Genomic DNA, 20,516 nt, shown 5'->3' on the forward strand with positions numbered 1-20,516 from the left:
TGCTGGAGTCTGTTCTCTCCTCCCACCATGTGGGTGTTGGGGGTCCAATCCACTAGGCTTGGCAGCAAGCACCTTTAACAGATGAGCCATCTCAAAGCACTCCATGGATTTTTAAATCTGTTGCAATAATTTTACCTAATATAGAAATGACTTAGAGTGTCTCTTGCTTATATAAACCTCTCAGTTCCTCACTTTCCATGAAGTCTTATGTCTGAGTTCTCTGATAAAGTGGATGTTGTTAGGATTTTGTTGTTGTTGTTGGTTCGTTTGTTCTGCTTTCTGACACAGGGTTTCTGTGTAGCCCTGGCTGTCTGGAAACTCACTCTGCAGACCACTCTGGCCTCCAACTCAGAGAGCTGCCTGCCTCTGCTCCTCGAATGCTGGAATTAAAGACATGTGCTATCCCCAACACCCCAACCAGGATTTTTTTTTAATCTTTTTTTTTAATCTTGAATAATAGTTTTCTGTTCTTTTGGGGAAATTATACTAAATGAGTTAATTAGAAACAGTATGACTTAGAGAGTCTTGAGTAAATTGTTAGTACCAAATGAAGTGGTATAATAAGAATACAAAACCAAGGGGTTGGGGATTTAGCTCAGTGGTAGAGCGCTTGCCTAGGAAGCGCAAGGCCCTGGGTTCGATCCCCAGCTCCGAAAAAAAGAACCAAAAAAAAAAAAAAAAAAGAATACAAAACCAACTAGTATTGTAATAATTAAATTTACTATAGCAAAAATTCTGAATTCTACTCACATTTCTCATTTGTGGCTAATGCTATTATCAGCTAGATGTGGGGTTGTATTCCTGCAATACCAGCATTTGAGAAGTAGAGGCAAGAGGATGGTGAGGTGGAGTTACTGGTGTTATACACTGAAACTCCATCTCAGAAAAGAGAGGGGGCATTAAAGAGATGGCTCAGTGGTTAAAAGCACTTGCTGTTCTTTCAGGGGACCTGGGTTCAGTTCCAGGCACCCACGGTCAAGTTTCAATTGTTGGGGCTTAAGAGTCCCTTCACAAACCATCAGAACATTGATCTCAGTCAGAGACGTATAGTTTATTGAGTACACACCCCAGAACTGATGGATCAGGGCCATAGGTCCAACTCAGGAGCTGAACCATGACCTTAAGATCCTACAGGACTTTTTTTTTTTTTTTTTTTTCGGAGCTGGGGACTGAACTCAGGGCCTTGTGTTTGCTAGGCAAGCGCCTACAGGACTTTTAAACCTAAAATCCACAAACGTCTGTGCCAAGTTATCCCTCTAATCATTATTCAGTGATGGGGATTTCCTTAGGAGCACGTCTTTGTTGAACAGATATCCTGCTCCCATTGGTTGGGGTATTCAACTGTGACAGGGGACTTGCCTTGTCTAACATCCATGTCTTAACTCATCAACCAGAGTGTCAGTTACCCACGCACATGTCTTTTTCTGCCAAGAAGGATGTCTGTTTCCAGGGAGGTCTTGGGAAGTTAAACTTTACTCACCCCCTACTCAAAATGGAAGTCTTGTCCCAAATAGTTTCTTATATTGGTGCAGGTGTCTCTCTTATTGGGATCCATCTCAGGAGCAGCTTATAAAAGCATACACCTTGAAAGCTTATTCACAGGCGCAGGAAGTGCTGCTGGCTGGGTGGTTCCGTTTCAAGCTTATTGTGGTTAACTATACTAAGCAGTTCTAACTGACTTCTGATGTGAAGTTCAGGGGCACGGAATACAACAGAATATGCAATCAACTTGGAAGTGAAGAAGTAACAGTAATAACAGCATATGAGAGTTTCCTTATGACATTAGTAACAGCACAAGATGGGAGGCGAGACAGTTAACAGTTAACACTTCAGCTAGGCCTTAGCAACAATCAACTGCAAATCCAGTTGCAGAGGATCCAGTACCCCCTTCTGGTGCCGGCACCAGGCACACACATATTTGCAGGCAAAACTCTCACATAAAATAAAAATAAATATGTCTTTAAAAATGTTAGCCTTGTGGCACATACCTTTAATCCCAACACTTGGGAGGCAGAGGCAGGCAGTTCTTTGTGGGTTTGAGGCTAGCCTATAGCTTGAGTTCCAGGACCACCAGGGCTACACAGAGAAACCCTGTCTCAAAAAACAAAAACGTAACATGTTGCATGAACTGTAAAAAAAGAACATACGATAGCACTATTCTCTAGTAACTCGGTTTCCCCATCCTCAAGGTCTCCATGGTCACCCAACTTGTGTTCTCTTGTTGTGGTGGATCCTGCTCTCATTCCTAGTCATCTGCCCCCTGTGGCTAGCTGTCACAAATCCCCATAACCCAGTAAAATCAAAACTCTAGAGGCTTGTACTTTATCAGTCAGATTCATAGCAGCAAATTCTCAACACTCGAAATGCCCACACAATGAACTCAGAGCCAATTGATATTGATATAAGCTGCCCGCCTAGAGTGGACAAATTGTCCTATATTAATCCATCCCTTCTATGATAATTCTAGCTACTATTTAAGGCCACGGGGTCCTGGTTCGTCCTTCTCTTCCTCCATCTGTCTTCCTTCTCTGTCCATGTGGCCCTATCTGTCCCGTCTCTAAAACTCTCAGCCCGTGTTCTCTATCCACTCCCCCATCACAGGCTTTTAACCTTATGTTGTGCTTGCCCTTCACCTGCATATAGACAACAGTCCACAGAAACGAAGCAAAAACCAAACCAAAACAACAACAGAAACGGATTACTAAATGAGATATAGCCTTCCAACAAGACCCTACTTTAGTATTTAGCACAATAAGAAATCTTTTGCAAACTTCTTTACTGTTTCCTCCGAGTTAACAGAGGAGGCATTTTATCTGCTCATTTATTTTGTAGGTTGCTTTCTGGGAGTTCGTTGGAAAATGTAGGTAGGAGAAAGAGTAATTGTAATCCTGGAATATAATGGTCAGACGGTGCTATCCCGGGGTCTGCCCAGGAGGTGGCTTAGGTAGTGTGGTAGGAAGAAAGTGTGGGAAAAGGAAGCTAGGAAGTGCCTTAGAGGGGAGCATATTTGACCTAATACTGAAAGAAAAGTAGAGTTAGCAAGAGCAAGAAAAGGTGGACATATTGTAGTGGAAATAACATTTTTTAACACTTAGGAAGTGGAAGGGAACACGACTTTCTTTGAGAACTATACATAGGTGATTCATCTTGATGGAATAGGGAAGATGTCATAGGTACATGAGAATCATATTAAGAAGAGTTTCATTATAATGTTTAACTTTGTTCTCAGTTTTTGCTATTTTGAGACAAGGTCTCTTTACATATCTCTGGCTGTCCTAGAACTCGCTCTGTAGATGAGGTTGACCTGGAACTCCTAGAAATCCACTCGTCCCTGCCTCTCCAGTACTGGGATTAACGATATGTGCTATCATGCCTGGCCTTTGCCTCATTTTTTTTCCCAGTGCTGGCAAACATTCATCTTAAAATTAATGCCCGCTTGATCACAGCACTTAGGAGGCAGAAGCAAGAGGATCTCTGTGAGTTCTGTGAATTACAGAGTTCTAGGCTAGCCACGGCTACAAAGTGGGACTCTACCTAAAACAAACAATGCTGTAGCGGTCTGACAAAACAGTGTATGAGCTGTACATGGTCCAGTAGGCACACTTTTAAACCTCTGGACCAACATGTGGTGTTGGTGTTGGTTGAAATGAGTGGAGGGACCATTTGAATAGATCTTGTAGATACATTCATTGGATTACAGATACAGTTTATTGGATTTAGTAACTGATTTGTTACAGCAAGAATTAAAAAGAAAAGTGAGATAGTAACAATGTGTGTAGCTAGCTAAGTGTATGGTAATACCACTAACTGTACAACTTTATGGAAACTACCTAATATTTTTCCTTTCTTCCTTTTTCTCTGTCTGTGTCCTTCTTTTTTCTTTCTTTCTTTCATATTTGTTTTGTTTTATCTTTTGTTTTTTGAGGCAAGGTTTCTCTGCATAGTCCTGCTTGTCCACTTGATCTGTAGACCAAACTGGCCTCAAACTCAGAATTACCTGCCTCTCCCTTCTGAGTACTAGGATTAAAGCCATGTGCTACCACCGCCTAGAACCTATCTTTCCTTCCTTCCTTCCTTCCTTCCTTCCTTCCTTCCTTCCTTCCTTCCTTCCTCCCTTCCCTTCCTCCATCCTTCCTCCCTCCCTCTTCCCTCTCTCCCTCCCTTCGTTTCTTTTTTCCTTCCTTCCTTTCTTTGTTGAGGCAGGGTCTCAGTCCAGTCTGGAGTGCTCTATGTAGCTCAGGCTGTTCTCAAACCTGTGGCTATGTCAGATCCTCCTGCCTCCTTCTCCAATGCTGTTATTACAGGCATGAGCCACCATGCCTGACTTCATCAAGTTTCTTTTTTTTTTTTTTTAGGTTTTTTTTAATTACTTTTTTTTTTATTAACTTAAGTATTTCTTACATCAAGTTTCTTTAAGAAGCCCCTTCTCATTTAGTTTTCTTTGTTAGGTTCCAGAAGGTAGATATTATAAAATAAAAAGGTCCAGAAAAATCATTATTATTATTATTTTTTTTGGTATGACTCAGTCTTGAAGATGATTACAAATGTCAGCAGGTTAGGAGAAAAATTAGTGCTAATGATGATCACTAAATAGTCAGAATGAAGCCTTCAATCTACTTACTTACTAGAGTACTCTGTTGAAATACCTTTGCCTGGGTGGCGGTGACACACAACTATAACCCCAGCACTCAGGAGACCGAGGCAGGCAGGTCCCTCTGAGTCTGAGGCCATCCTGGTCTACAGAACACGTTCCAGGACAGTCAGGACTACATAGGGAAACCCTGTCTTGAAAAACAAACATCTCAAAAGCTATTGTTGGGCTGGTGTTGTAGCTCAGTGGAGGAGAAAACTTGCTTGGGTCACAGAAGGCCATGGGTTTAATTCCCCAGCACTGAAAACAGGTGACAAGAAACAGTACACGCACAGACACACACAGACACACAGATTCTCTCTCTCTCTCTCTCTCTCTCTCTCTCTCTCTCTCTCTCTCTCTCTCCCCCCTCCCTCTCTTCACCTCAGGTCAACTTTCAATATCTAAAATGTGAGTTCATTTAAAAATTCTGGATTCTCTTGAACACTGAAAGATTGCAGTCTACACAGCTCTAGTATGATAAACCTGAGCTCAACCTGATAAGCAGAGGAATGTAGACTTGTACTGTTCAACTTTCTGTGATTCCAACAGCTTGCCTTCCCTCAGGCTGTCATTGGGATTAGACATTCTGAAGAGTTTCTAACACACCTGAAATCTAGCAATCTGGGCACAGCTTTGACGCACATATAGCACAGGTCTGAACGGCCTCAGTAAACAAAAAAATTGGAGCAATTTTCCAGCTAATTTTGAATGGAAGGGGTTCCTTTTCTTCTTCCCTAATTGTTTGAGGTGATTGTTTCAGGCAATGAGTATTTCAGGTAGATTATGTGTAGACGTACCTTTCTTGTATCACTTGAGAAATAGAAGTACATACAACTTCTTAGCAACTTTATCTTATAGCTAAGGAACTTCCTCTTGAAGTTCTAACATGCATCTATTCCTCCCCTGAATGCTTCATTTGTAATAAGCAGGGAAACTGCCCAGCTCCTGTTGAACAGGTAGCTCCTGATTCGGTATATTCTGAGAACAACTCTGACATCATAGATTCAGAGACTAGCAATGTGGCCTCACAGTGTTGGTTTCTTTCCCAGAGAGGAGTGCTTATGTGTGTAACACCAGTGGGAGGAGCTAGTCCTTACAGCTTTGACATAGGGCCTTCATAAGGGAGAGCAGTTTCTAGGCAGTGCTCTAGGTTTTCTGGTTAGCAAGTGCCTAGTGTCCCTGGATGTTTCCTCATAGTTGTTATGAACACTAATAACATTCACTGTCCATTTCCTTGAAAGCAGGTCCTTTATAATAAAATCTCCTGTTTACTTATGGAAAACATTCTGAAAATCGTTCCCTTGATAGAAATTATGAACTCTATATGAATAGACTAGAATAAAATAGTGTTTCAGCAGTTACAATCTTTGGATTTTACTTTCCAATTGTGGATTTTAATGGGTGATATGTATAATATTTAAGAAAATACACATGTGCAGGCATGTGTGCACACATATTTAACAAGTTACGAGGTCCATGAAATTGGATTACGGGTTGGTAGTCGCAGCTCCACCTACAGTACCCCTCTACCCACAGTGTCAAAACAGGATCACACAGTGTGTGGAAACAGGAGTGCAGAAGGTATTAAATCTGGACTCTTTCTCAAGGAGATGAAGTATTCAGGAGGGGTGTATTTACATGTTCTAGTATGTTAACATGAACTTCCTAAGAAATGGAATTGGAAGGTCTGGGTGACGAGGTGAGTATCTACACTGCTCTAATGCACTCAAAAGTTAGATGTGGGAATTTGCAGCGATTGTCAAGTTTACTCTTTGGTTATGGAGGAATCTTCGCTATAGGTATGCTTCGGCTTTTTCTTCTTTTTAGAACTTCACTTGTCTCATTTATGCTTTTAGCATTTGGGATAACTCCTGCAGACTTTTGGAAAGGGGGCACAGATAGGCTGAGCAAAGCAAGTTTTTCTCTTTTCCGTTTACAAATCCTAAAAGCCCGATAAGATTCTGGTGTGTTAAATATGCCAAGACTCACTGTAAAATTTTTATTTGAGTAAGGTAGTATCCTAACTGAACCTTAAACATCTCTGAAATTTTTAAAAGTTTTAAGCACGCTTTTCTGACTTTAGTATTCATTTAAGCTGATTTCAGCACAGTCCAACATGTACAAAAGTTGGGTACTACCTTCAAACGGGAGTGTTGAGCAACTCCTGCTATCTCCTCATAGTAGCAGTTTCTGAAACTCCCTAGGGTGATGTGGCAAAGAAGAGTTTTGAGTATCGACAAAGTAGGCCTCCGTTTGGTCTTAGAAATCACAGGCTGCACCGTGGCTGTTTCTGATTTTGTGTGTGAGTACTTGTGGCATGAAAAGTGATGTGTTTACTCTAAGGGAAATTTACAAAGGTTTAGGATTTTATCAAGTTCTCTGGGGAGGCTGCAGCTTTTTTAGTTTCTTCTCTGGCGACTTGCGTTAGTTTGGATAAGAATGATGGTGTAGGTAAAGAAGGCATACTTTAGAGACAGGTTATCTTTTAAACCTTACGTTTAAAATCGTCTCTCCCAGTACTTCGCGCAATGGCTCTAAAAATAGGGCCCTAAATTTAGAGGGCAAGTTGCTACATTTAGTTCTTTTCTGAGAACTCCTCGTGTCCGGCAGGAGTCCACACGGGCTTGATCTGGTGGCACTCCCGGGAGTACCTAGGGCTAATGCAGTCTTAAGACTGGGGCGCCTAGCCAGCGCCCATCAGGAGGACACGGTGAGCGAGCGAACCCGCACGCTGGCCCGAGGACCGACGTGTGCTTGCCCAGGAGAGGTTAAACTCTGATCAGACCACACAGTTGACCCGAACGCCTTCGTGTCCAGAGTCCGAAGTGCGGACTCACAAAGCAGGTCGCACCGGCTCACGCGTCACGGGCCGTTTTTCTAGCCTGAATTATGGCGGAGGCCGGCGTCTCTGTGACGGAGGAGTCTCCAGGGGTACGACGGTGTGGGGCTCAGGCTCTAGCGGAGGGGACGTGGGCAGGCTGGGAGCTAGGGTGAGGGAGGCGGAACTTTTTTCACTCCGGGACTGCAACGCGGACCTCGGGGTGGAAGGCTGCTGCCCCACGCTCGGATTCCTCGTGCTACGAGGTTGAAGACTGGGGAGCGGCGCACGGGCCCTTTAAGCTTGAGCGAGGACGTGGCTGTCGAGCTCGTGCAGTAGAGGGGGCGTCTCCGCCGCGCCGGCGAGACCAAGGCCGGGGGTGCGACGCGGGCTCCCCCCTCAGGGCCGCAATGGTGTGCGCCGGCCGCCAGTGCATTCGCGATCCCAGACCGGCGCTGATCGCGCCGGGCTTGCTGCTGGCCGGCGGGCCGGCTGCAAGGCCTCCGCCCGTGGGCGCGGAGATGGCGGGGCCCGGGGCGGCGGCGGGTTGCGCGCGGCAGGTTCTGGAGCAGCTGCGCAGGGTGAGTCCTGGGCTCGGGAGCAGCGGGCCTGGCGGGGCCGGGCGGCTGCGGCAAGGAAGCCGGAGCTCAAGCGCACCCGCCCGGCCTGTTCTCAGCCACTGCTTGCCTCGGGGAAAGAGGCCCGGGGATCGGGAAGGCAATGTGGACGTCCCAAAGGAGCCGGTTTTGTTCCCGACCCCGGAGTCAATTTGCCTGAACATCATTTATTTTGAACAGGGATCAGTTACACGTGGTTTTTCTGACTGCCGGAAACTGGAGTTTCTTGGTGATGAAACTTCTTGTCTTAAGCGATCGCCTGAGCTGGGGCCAGAACGAGATTTTAATTCTACATTATTTTTCCCCAGTAAAGAATGCCCTTCTAAAATGCTTTAACCATAGCGTCCTTCCTCCTTTTTGCATTGTTCATGTAAAAGGTGTTCTTGTAAACTCTACAGTTAGTGAACGTTCAGGATCCAAAGTATGTTTTTTTTTTCTGTTTCATTTTGTAATCAGGTGGCGGAGGATTTTCTCCTTTAGTGTTTGTAGGTGTTTTGTTGTTGTTAGGTTTCGGGACACCCCCCTTTGCGCGCGCGCTCGCACGCAGACACACACACACACACACACCAGTTTTTGAAAACTGGTGTTTTTTAAAAGACCATTTAAATATTGCGGTTGTTCTGATTAACACGTTCGGGTTATGTTCTTCTGTGAATTTAAAGTAGTGTTGCCATGTCCGTGTTTCATTTATTTATCCAACTGTAGTGTAGTGAGTGCACACGCCCGTGAATGAAAAAGTTCTGTGGAGGTCCTAAATGAACTAAGGGTTTTGCCACTGGCATCCTGTTGTCTTTCAATGGAAAGAAGACACAAGATTAGTCCGTCGTAGAAACCGATAGCTTATAGAAGCACACATGCAAAGCAAGGAGACAGAGATTGTATATTCCTAGGAGGTTGGGAAAGTCTTAACAGGCCGAGCAAAAAACTAAACCGGTGTATACAGGCTCTCTGCTGCTCAGAGTATAAAGTGAGCCAAGGATGTGATGTGAAATGATGCCTGTGTGGACAGTGGTTCTCGAGGACGTTTGTGTGGTGCAGGAAAGCTCGTGAAGGCTTTTCAGTGTTTCGGCTACTATAGATTTTCCTGGTAGTAGTATGTATGTAGCCCATATGTCAGGGAACAAAACTCAAAACAGGAAGGAGAAATGACCACAGTAAGAAACAGAAGTTTGAACTAGTTTAAATGAGGAACTAGGGAGAGCTGAAATGCGTATAACTTTCTTGATTGGATGTGGAGAGGGGTGGGTTGTGAGGAGAACCTAGAATACTCCTAAGTTTCTGGCTGAGTCAGTTACTGAGATGAGGTTTATGGGAAGAGAATCATATTGTAGATGAGAGATACTTTCAAATCATACACATCTCCCTTCACTGAACTCAACAATTAGCACACAGGGAGATCGCTCAGTGGGTCAAGTGCTTGCTGTGCAAGCGTTACCTGGCGTTGGAGTCCTCATACACACTAAATGGTGGCTTGCAGGGACCTCTAACCCTAGCACTGGGTGGAGGTGTGCAGGGCAATCCCAGGGGCTCCTGGGTCACCAGCAAAGAGTGGGAGAGCTCTAGGTTCAGTGAGTGAGATGGAGGAAGACATTTCCACGTCAACGTCTGGCTTTTTTGCATGTTCGAGTGCGCGTTCACACACTGTGTAAACGTATAACACACACGCAGGGAACAGTTACCAGTATTTGGCTTTGATAAGGTTGGTCATGAGGGACATGAGAGAACGCAGATGTCAGAGTTTGCACACTTTTTTGTGGGCTCAGTGGGCTATGTTGATATCTTTGTTCCTGGTTTTGGGGAACAGTTCTTCTCTTATCTTTAGTGTGGTGCCAGCTGTGAATTTTCTATCGACACCACCTGTTAGGTGGGCGAATCATCTTCTTGGCCCAATAACTTTTTAAAAATGTTTCACAATTATAAATTTTCCCATTATGCCCTGCATTAGCTGCAAACTATAAGTTTTGTTATACTACTTTTTTTTTCAATTTAATCTGAAAGCCTTTTATTTTTATTTTAAAAAGTACTATTTTACATGTATGGATGGTTTGCTCCTGCATACATGACTACGTAGCAGTTAGCCAGAGATGCCAGGCGTCAGATATCGTGGGACTTGAGTTATGGACCATGTGGGTGCTGGAAATTGAACGTGGGTCCTCTGGAAGAACAATCAGCATTCTTAACTGCTGAACCATCCCTACAGCTCCTGGAAATACTTTGTGATTTCCCTAGTTGGACTGGAGGCATGCTTCAGTAGGTAAAGACATCTACAGCACAAGCTTGCTGGCCTGAGTGTAGATCCCCAAACCCACATTAGATGTTGGACCCAGCAGAGACATTTCTAACCCTAGCTGATCCCACTGGTTTATGGGGGGGCGAGCTGGAGCCTCTTTAGAAGTTTCTGGGCTAGCTAGCCTGGCCTATGTGATAGTGGACCATAGGAAGCTAGTCTCAAACAAAGTAGGTCTGAACCAAAAACCTGAGGTTGTCCTCTGACTTCACCATATGGGCTGTGGTGCTAATGTGGCTTTTCATTGATTTGTGGCCATCTAGTAGTATATTATTAATTTCCACATTTGTAAAACTTTCAGATTTCTTTAAAAAATGTAAAAATGATCTATTTTATGTGTATTGAGTATTTTACTTGCATGCATGTCTGTACACCGTGTATCTTATGTATCTGGTCTGGTGGAGGCCAGAAGAGGGATCCTGGATTGGAGTTGTGGATAGTGGCGAACCACCATATGAATGCTAGGAACCAAAACTTGTTCCGCCTACAGGAACGACAAATCAATGCTTTTAACTGCCGAGCCCGCTCACCAGCCCCTCCTTCTGTTTTTGATGGCTAATTTCAATTTATTGTAATCAGAGATTACACACTTTTCAAGATTTGAATTGTTTAATTAATTTTAAACTTTAAATTATGTGTGTGTATGTATGTATGTATGTATGTATGTATGTATGTATGTATGTATATATATGTGTATGTGTCTCTGTGTGTATGTGCATGTCAGTTCAGGTGTCTGAGGAGGCCAGAAGAGGGAGGACATCAGATCCCCTAGAGCCGGAGTTAAAGGCAGGCGGTTAGGAACTGCCTGATAGGGATAGTGGAACATCATGAACTCTGGTCCTCTGTAAATGTACTTAACTGCTCGCTCACCTCTCTGGGCTGGGCTGCAAGCTTTTATGTTTTAAAAAGTATATTGAGGTTTATTTTAGCTTGATGTATGGATTTGTTCTGAAGACTCTTGTGTGTGCAGTTGAGAATGTGTTCTCTGCTCTTAAGTGTATTTTGTTAGCATGTAAGGTCTGGTTGTTGTGTGTATTTTGTTAGCATGTAAGGTCTGGTTAGCATGTAAGGTCTGGTTGTTGTGTGTGTTTTGTTAGCATGTAAGGTCTGGTTAGTATGTAAGGTCTGGTTGTTGTGTGTATTTTGTTAGCATGTAAGGTCTGGTTAGCATGTAAGGTCTGGTTGTTGGGTGTGTTTTGTTAGCATGTAAGGTCTGGTTGTTGGGTGTGTTTTGTTAGCATGTAAGGTCTGGTTGGCTATAGTGTTGTTCCAAGTCTTTTTATGCTGACTCATTGAAAGTGAGATCTTGAAATCTCTACGACTATTGGTGAATTGTCTGTTTTTTCCTTTACTTCATTTTGTGGTTCTTCTGTTGGGTAAAGTATAACCTTTTTCTTAAGACTGAGATAGCTTTTGTCATCACAGGATGTTGTTCTCTGTTCTTAGTAACAGGTTTTGTCTTAAAGTCACAGAAGTCTCTGCACTGGTTTATGACCAGTTGGTATCTGTGGTCACTGAGGGAGGAAGAGTTTGGAGGTGACCCAGGGCGAGGTGAAATAGGCAATCAGCTGCAAGCCTTCAGCTGCATGGTGTGGAAGAGTGTTTCAGGAGAAGCCTCATGAATCGGTCTTGGTTACAGAATTGTAGTCTTTGTTGGGAGGGATGATGGCAGGGGTTGCCTTTTCCTGAGTGTCTTACCTTGTGATCCTGGAGACAGATGCTCCTTACCATTGCATGGGGTCATGAGACCATGTTTCTGTGTATTGGTGTCTGAAGTGAAGGAGAGAGGCAGAAGTAGGATGAAAGGTTTTTCACCCTTTCCTGTGCCCTTTTAAGGTTGGTACTGTACCTTAAGAGGCTAACACAGAAGGGTAAAGGAACTCTCCATAAAACCCAGAGAAGAGGCTCCACTCCTCCTCTTTGGATCCTGTCTGGAGTCACAGTTGAAGAAAGAAGAATGAAGATATAAGTATTAAAAAAACAATATTCCATGCTTTTCTAATATTATGTTAATAAACTAAATAGCAACCTAGGAGTCTGTAGACACAATAGCTAAAGATAGATTTTGAAGAGAGTAACCGTTAGAGGGTTTGTGTGTGTGTGTGTGTGTGTGTGTGTGTGTGTGTGTGTGTGTGTGTGTGAGAGAGAGAGAGAGAGAGAGAGAGAGAGAGAGTCCCCCGAGGGGAAGATTGCTGTGAAGTTCTAGCTGGTTCTGTGCTGGTGCCTGAAAAGAATCAAGCCTGGTCGTTCTATGGGTTCTTTTTCAAAGAACCATACATGGTGTGGAAGAGCCTTTCAGAAGGAATGTAGTGAGGCTTGGCTTGTATTGTCTTGGGCTTTGAATATCTGTCCTTGTGATCAAACTACATTAATTCAAGGTAAGGAGAGATAGGAGAGAAGGATTCATATCTCAAATTCAAAGCTCTATCAGTTGTTTTATAACTATTTCCCCTACTCCCACATCTGTGTATCTCCCCTGTAAGGAAGTTTTTTTTTTTTTTTTTTTTGTCAAACTCAATGTGTTGCAGGATATTTTTTTTTATTCACTGAAAAAAATCTGTTTCTAGTTGTGGTTCAGCTCAGCCTTAGCACATCCCTTTAATCTCTGACTGGAATATAGACATGCTCTTAGTGTACGTCTTTAATCCTAAACAATGAAAGTAAAGTTAGTTTATAGAAGGAAACACTCATGTTTGAAAGTGATGTCTAATTAAGTGGCAGACAAAGTGAAGAACCAGAGAAAGATTTGACAGAATGGCATATGCCCAACTCCCACAAGAAGAGAGAGAAAATGGAAGCTACTTAAGAGAAAGCAGTTCAGAGAGGGAAAAAAAAAAAGGTGAAGAAGGCAGTTTTACAGGACAGTTGTACAGTGACAGGTTGTAGAGAGAGAACAAACTAGATACCCGGGAGGACAGAACAAGCCAGAGAACGAAGGATCCAGAAGATTAGAGCGTATTGCTAAAGTTAGTTTGAGGCCAAGCAGAGCAATTCAGTTGGAGGCTGAGAGAGAAGTCAGATTGAATCAGTCAGCTTGGGGAGGAATTTGGAGCCAGAATAGCTGAGTTGAACCAGAAAACCAGAGATCAGAAAGAACTAGGAATGGGTGAGCTTATTCAGCAGCCAAGTCTCAGAGGCTGAAAACATTCTAGGCCTGGATAAGATTGTATGGAGGCTAGAAGCTTCCAGGACTAGGTCTAGGGTTGCAGACTGAGGCAGTAATATCAAGCAAATGAAAGCTACTTTTACCCCAATGCATATAGATAAAATCTGAGTTTGTAGTCAGGGACACTACCAGCCCAGGTCACTGATAATCTTTTCTTGGCCCTCTCCCTATCCTTGTTCCTTCCTGAGTGAAGCTCTGACAATCGCTTTATAGTTCCTCAATGGTGTGAAAACTATTGTGTTTCACCACACTGTTGCTCTTCACCCCGTGAGAGCAATTGTAAGTTGCCAGAAGAAAGCTGTCAGAGGCAGAAATGCTTGATTCTGTATGGCAGCATGTTTCACATTCATGGCGTCGGCTTAAGCCACTTGTACCTGTCTTTGTAGCAGTGATGTGGAAGGTGTGTGTTTATACGCTTGTCTTCCCTTTCCTTGAAGGTTGTGGCAGCATTGCCTGAAGATATGAGAGCAGACTTCAATCCCAATGGTTTTTCATTGGAATTGGCGATATGTGTGCTTACCGTTGGACTGCTTGCAATTGTCCTGTTTCTGTGGAGAGGCTTCCGATCAGTAAGTACCTACTGCATGCTAGGAGAATGTTCATTCTGGGTTTAAAGCTTTTTGTTTTAAGGTTTATTTTATGTGTGCCTGGTACACACGGAGGTGAGAAGAGGGCATTGGGTCCCCTGGAACTACAATTACAGAGGGTTGTGACTACTATGGGTGTTGGGAGTTGAACCCCTGGTCCTCTACAAGAGGAACAAGGGCTCGTAATCCCTCACTCTGTGTTTAGACTAAACAATGGATTGGAGAAACTTCATTGCTATTTCAGGGAAATAAGTTAGGTCATAGTGTTCTGGGTAACGTCTGGTTATTAGAAACTGAATAGAGATTCAGAGAAATGTTTTTATATGTAAGGATTCTTAGAGGATTTTCTTTGTAGGGATAGTATACACTAGTTCCAAAACCCCACCCTTCCTCCTCCTCCTCCTTGTGTTTCTTCTTTCTCCTTCTCCATCTTCCTCCTCTTCCCCTGCTCCTCCTCTTCATACCCACCCCCTTTTGGTCTGTGTTTACTTTTAGCAGTATAAAAAGCCAGCAGATACGACTACCTTTCAATTTAGAATAAAAAACATGGCCACTCATTCAGTTAATAACGAGATGGTTAATCCCCCCCCCCCCCCCCCCCGCTGTGTAGATGAACCCCTGTCCCAGACCCTGATCAGTTATTCCTATAGATAACTTTTTTTTTTTTTTAAAGAGGGAGTCCTACCATATCCTTTTCTTTCTGAGACTTCTTTTTAGATGTTGGTCCTTGTGCTTCTGACTCCATTTCTGATTTCTTCATGGTTTTCCAGTGCCCTCTAGAAGGAGTCCCTCTACCCCGTGTTGCCTTTCCTATATTTCCGGTTTACACACATCTCAGAATAGCTTGTCCTTTTGATTTTCTCTTCCCTGTCTTTGCTAGGTGGTATAAATCTTCCTTTTACTCTAGCCCTAGGTCTGTCACAGTGGGTTTATCTTTCCTTCACTAAGAGCTGAGGCTTAAAGAAGAAAGGCCAATGGTTTTTTTTTTTTTTAGAGTTGGTTCATTTTTAGAGCCCCATGGTATTTCTTAGACTGTTTTATTTTGGCTATTAAGTAGGAGTCTTAATGATAGTGCTCTCAAAATACTTCGTGTTAGGGACAGATATGTGTGTGGGAAAGATGGGTCTGAGTGAAGGAACAGGCGTCTTTAGACTGAGGCTGCTTCCAAGCCTTCATATGGTAACACACAATGTGAGTCTTCACACTTTTATCGGAAGTAGAATGCCTCTGGGTAATTCACTCATGGCAAGGACATAAGAAGTTGTTATCTTAAAGTTGGGAGTAGAAGTCAAATAGATTTACTTGAACGTATATTTGTTTTAATATACTTTTGTTAAAAATTTGTTTCAGATTCGAAGCCGATTTTATGTGGGTAAGTTGTTATTTTTCTATTTGAGAGCTCATTGTTGTATGTAATTAAAAAACCTAAAATAGTTTAGTCACAATAATTTTCTTTTTCTTTCTCAGGGAGAGAAAAAAAACTTGCTCTTGAGCTTTCTGCACTAATTGAAGAAAAATGCAAACTACTTGAAAAAGTCAGCTTTGTTCAAAAGGAGGTAAGGCATGTCTGAGGCCAGCACTGCTGGTAGTCTGGATCTTAGTGGTTCTCCACGATTACTTAATTCCTCCAGAGCGCTGCTGAATTCAGAGCCGAGTTCTGTGGCTCCTCACCCCTGTCACTTAGCCACCTCTTCTCTGACGACCAAGTAGCACCTCGATTTGTTTATCGGTCATTTAGATAGTCTTTGTGAAGTTGCCTTACATTGTTGTTATCGTATGTGTCTGTTTGTGCCTGTGCTTGTGCGTGTGTGGAGGATGGTGGAAGAGTCACTTCTCTCCTTTTCTCACTCATCCGGATCCCACAGATTGAAATCAGATTGTCAGTTTTGGTAGCAAAGTCCTTAATTCCTGAGCCGTCTTGCTGGCCCATTTCTACCTTTTTAAAGACACTTACACTCTTTTTCCCTTTATGTCATATAGAAGCAGGGTTTTTGTTTTCTTTTTAACATTTTATATTGGGGTTGGGAATTTAGTTCGGTCCTCAACTCCAGGAAGGAAAAAAAGACAAAATATCAAAAAAATTAACATTTTATATCTATTTTTTTAATGATTTATCTATCTATTTATTTATTTATTATATGTGAGTACACTGTCGCTGTCTTCAGACACACCAGAGGAGGGCATCAGATCCCATTACAGATGGTTGTGAGCCAACATGTGGTTGCTGGGAATTGAACTCAGGACCTCTGGAAGAGCTCTTAACCACTGAGCTATCTCTCCAGCTCCACATTTTATATCTATTATATATAAGTTTTGTTAGATATATGGAATGCAGATATCTTCGACTTATATTTTTATTTTGTTTGGTGTCTAAGAAAATAGGTTTAGAATTAATGTAGTATAATTTGTTGGTTCTTTGTTTTTTGTTTTTCTTTTGTGCTTCCTGCATAAAGAGATTTTTGCCTGTCAAGACTGGAAAGTTATCCTTGCTTGTTATCACATAGAGACTTTATTTTTTTCATTTGGGATTCGTGTTAGCTTGCAAGGGCTGCTATGACCAAATGCCACTTTACAAACTGGAGTGAACTCCCTTACAGCTCTGCAAACAGCAGTCAAAGGTTAAGGTGTAGGCAGGCTTTGCTGCTTCTGTGGCCTGTCCCTCGACCTGTGGATAGACCTGCTCACTTGCTGTGTCTCCCTCTTTCCTCAGCTCTCTGTGTCCTCTGCTTCTGTGGCCTGTCCCTCAACCTGTGGATAGATCTGCTCACTCGCTGTGTCTCCCTCTGTCCTCAGCTCTCTGTGTCCTCTGCTTCTGTGGCCTGTCCCTTGACCTGTGGATAGACCTGCTCACTCGCTGTGTCTCCCTCTGTCCTCAGTTCTCTTAGGATTCCAGTCATATTAGGTTAGGCTCTTCTTAACTGCCTCACTTTAACCCGCTACCATCTGAAGACTTTGTCACCAAATAACACACGCATTCAGAGGGGTTGAGGCTTAAGAGACGGGCTCTCTTTGTGTAGTCCTGGATGTCTTGAACTAGCTCTGTAGATGACACTGGCCTCAAATTCATGACTGATCTCTCTTGAGTGTTGGGATTATAAACATATGTCACCATACCCAGTTTCAGAGTAAACATTTTTATAATGTTGAATTCTTATCTGTGAACTATAGTCCACTCTTTTGTATATGCTTTTTAAAGTTTGTTGTTGTTGTTTTCATGAGACGGGGTTTCTCTGTAGCCCTGGCTGTCCTGAAATTCACTCTGTAGACCAGGCTGGCCTCGAACTCAGAAATCCACTTGCCTCTGACTCCCAAGTGCTGAGAGTAAAGGTGTGCTCACCACTGCCCAGTAAACATATGTGAGGTAGTCTTTTCCTTTCCCTTTATTACATTGTGTGGATGTGTCTTTGCCATATGTGCATGTAGTGCCCCAGAATCCAGAAGAAGGCATCAGAGCCCTTGGAACTAGAGTCACAGACAGCCACCAATGAGACATTTCTCCAGCCCCTCCTTCACTTTTAAAAGTATATTATCTTTGAAGCTGGCAACAGATTTTTTTCTTAGATTTACTCCCAGATATCTTCTTTTTTTTTTTTTTTTTTGGAGCTGAGGACCGAACCCAGGGCCTTGCGCTTGTTAGGCAAGCGCCCTACCACTGAGCTAAATCCCCAACTCCCAGATATCTTCTTTTAAAAATTATTTATTTCTAATTGTGTGTGTGTGTGTGTGTGTGTGTGTGTGTGTACATGTGAATACAGAGTCCAGAAGGTACCCCTGGAGTCTGAGTTAGAGGAATTTATGAGCTACATAATGTAGTTGCCGTGAATCAGACTCAGGTCTTCTGCAAGTAATACATGCTCTTAACCACTGACCCACCTCTATAGCTCTCCCTACCCATTTTTGTTAAGACAAGGTCTCATGTAATCCAGACTGGCCTCAAACTCTTATGTAGCTGAGGGTAATGAACTTCTAGGTCCTCCTGCCTCCACTTCCCAAGTCTTAGGATTCCTTCAGCCCACAGCTTCTTTGGGATTCGGTTTCTACAGCACAGTTGGCTCGCCCATGTGAAGTTTCTAGGGGAGTCAGCTGAGGTGATACATGACCACAATCCCAGCATTTTGAAAGCATTACAAATTTGATTATAGTAGAATTACAAGTTTCAGATTATCTTGGGCTTCATGGTGAAATGACTTTTGTTATATTCACAGGTTTGGATATCCATAATAGCAATCAGCTTTTGAACATTTCTAAATTTTTGTTATTCTTCACCCAACTTTCCCACTTTATACATAGTTATAGTTACTTACACTTTCATGCTTTCTGTCTCTACAAGATGTTTCTTCTTTTCCCTTCCCTTCCCTTCCCTTCCCTTCCCTTCCCTTCCCTTCCCTTCCCTTCCCTTCCCTTCTTCCCCTTCCCTTCCCTTCTTTTCATTTCTCCAAAACAGAATTTTTCTATGTAGCCCTTGGCTGTCCTGGAACTCACTTTGTAGACCAGGCTGGCCTTGTGCTCACAAGAGATTTACCGGTCCGAGCAAGCTAATACAAAGCCCAAATGGAAAAAGTAAATGGGAGGGCTGTCTTTCACAAAGGAACAAAGAAACCCTGTCTCAAAAAAATAAAAACAACCCCCCAAAACCAAAAAACAAACAAACAAGAACAGAGAGAGAGAGAGAGAGAGAGATTGAGATTGAGATTGATTGGGCAGGAGAGGGAGAGGGACAGAGAGAGGGAGAGGAGATGGGGAGGGAGAGGGAGAGGGAGATAGCTACCTATAGTGATTCACACCAATAATTCCTGCACTCAGGAGGCTGGGGCAGAAAGAGAGCTAGCTACAAGTTCAAGGACAGCTTGGGCTGTAATAGGAGACTGTTTCAAAAGAGAAAGAAAGGAAGGAAGAAAGGCAGGCAGGCAGGCAGGAGACAACCAGAGTATATGTTACCATGTATCTAGTAAGGACTCTGTATCTAGGATGTATAAAACTGGCAGCATATACCTATAATGTCTGCATTCAGAATGATAAAGCAGGATGGAGAATTCGAGGGCAGCCTGGGATACTGGTAAGGCTGTCTCAAAAACAAATAAATATATATGTAATAGGTAAACCGGATAAACTTTGCTGCAGAGAAGAAAAACTTTATCAGCAAGTGGCAGATAAACTTTAAAGACACTCAGTGTCACCAGCTTCCAAGCAAAGGCTGGTGAAGACTGTGACGCCCTCAGCCAGTGCGCTGGCAACAGCACGGCACACGCTCAGGATGACCCAGAGAAACTTCAGCACTCACCTACTAATAGAAACGTGAAGCGACACAACCACTGTGGAAGTGAGACAGTTCTACCGAAACAAATACAGACAGCACTCCTCGGGAAATACCCAAAACTGCTGAAAATGAATGCCCTGTTTTTGGGGTAGGGTCTCACTATGTAGCCTGGCTGGTTTGGAACTGAAAGAGATTTGCCTGCCTCTGCTTCTTTTTTTTTTTTTTTTTTTTTGACTGTTAAAATTTACTTTTCTGCCTCTGCTTCTTAAGTGCTGGGATTAAAGGAGTTAGAAGTATGAAAAGAATAGAGAAAATATTATGTATCAGTATTTAAGAAATGGGTGAAAGGGGACTGGGGAATAGGGCAGAGGGGAACATCAGAAAAGAAGAAAAACATATATATCAGAGGTATGAAAAGAAATAGAGAAAATATTGTGTATTTGGTTTAGAGGTAAAAAAAAAAGGACGGAGCCTTTCCCACCAAGATGCCAGTTCCCACATAGGAACCAAATACCTAAAGTAAAGTGTTCATGGGGTTGGGGATTTAGCTCAGTGGTAGAGCGCTTGCCTAGCAAGCACAAGGCCCTGGGTTCGGTCCCCAGCTCCAGAAAAAAAAAAAAAAGTGTCCATAGTAACAAAACATTAACACTTAAAATTATGTATAAATAATTGGAAAATAAACATTAAAGATTAATAACACAAACAAATAAGATGAATTGGAGGTGGTGTGTTCTTGGTCAGCGCTCCTTGCAGCACAGTAGCACTACCCAAGCGTTGTGTGATTTGTGTAGCTTCTTGCTGGTGTGCCTGGGCTGGGGTGTCGGGAATCCCTTAGCTTCTGCTGTCTCCCCAGAGTGTGCTGCTGGGGCCTGTCGGTCCCATCTGGATGCTGCTCTGAATTCTGCAGGCTCTTTCCTGGTTCCAAGGAAATCCTTGTTCCATGGGGCAGTAGCAGGGGCTGGAGAGAAGGTTTCTTGAAGTTCTTTAGGGTCCTATGCCCCATCTTGGCACTTTCTTGTCTATAATTTGCTGAGCTAGGCTCTTTTAGCTGAGCAGATTTCTGAGCTGGTAGATTCAGCCTCCAAGCTAGTGCTTCCCATGGTCTGTCCTGAGTCTGCGTCCTGCTCTCTGCACAGGCAGGGAGACGGAGT

At 43.1% G+C, this 20,516-nt stretch overlaps 1 protein-coding gene and 1 non-coding gene across 37 annotated transcripts in view; both read left to right on the forward strand.

The window, feature by feature from the left end:
• The window catches only part of Mia2 (MIA SH3 domain ER export factor 2), a 97,739-nt gene that overhangs the window by 23,872 nt on the left and 53,351 nt on the right, over positions 1-20,516 (forward strand). For 11 of the 36 annotated variants that reach the window (XM_008764679.4, XM_017594453.3, NM_001371341.1 and 8 more), the window contains exons 7-9: positions 13,959-14,090; positions 15,459-15,480; positions 15,576-15,664. In XM_008764679.4, coding sequence (XP_008762901.2) covers positions 13,959-14,090; positions 15,459-15,480; positions 15,576-15,664 — 243 coding nt within the window. Of the gene's footprint in view, positions 1-6,162; positions 6,333-6,707; positions 8,033-13,958; positions 14,091-15,458; positions 15,481-15,575; positions 15,665-20,516 lie in introns of those variants that run through there. The other 25 variants (XM_003750164.6, XM_063261386.1, XM_063261387.1 and 22 more) reach the window with 6 other exon arrangements.
• Snora26l1 (small nucleolar RNA, H/ACA box 26 like 1) lies at positions 12,179-12,300 on the forward strand. Its single transcript, XR_005486523.1, has one exon. It is a non-coding gene; the product is annotated as a small nucleolar RNA SNORA26 (small nucleolar RNA).

Source organism: Rattus norvegicus, chromosome 6 (genome assembly GCF_036323735.1).
Source record: "Rattus norvegicus strain BN/NHsdMcwi chromosome 6, GRCr8, whole genome shotgun sequence".
NCBI lineage: Eukaryota > Metazoa > Chordata > Mammalia > Rodentia > Muridae > Rattus > Rattus norvegicus.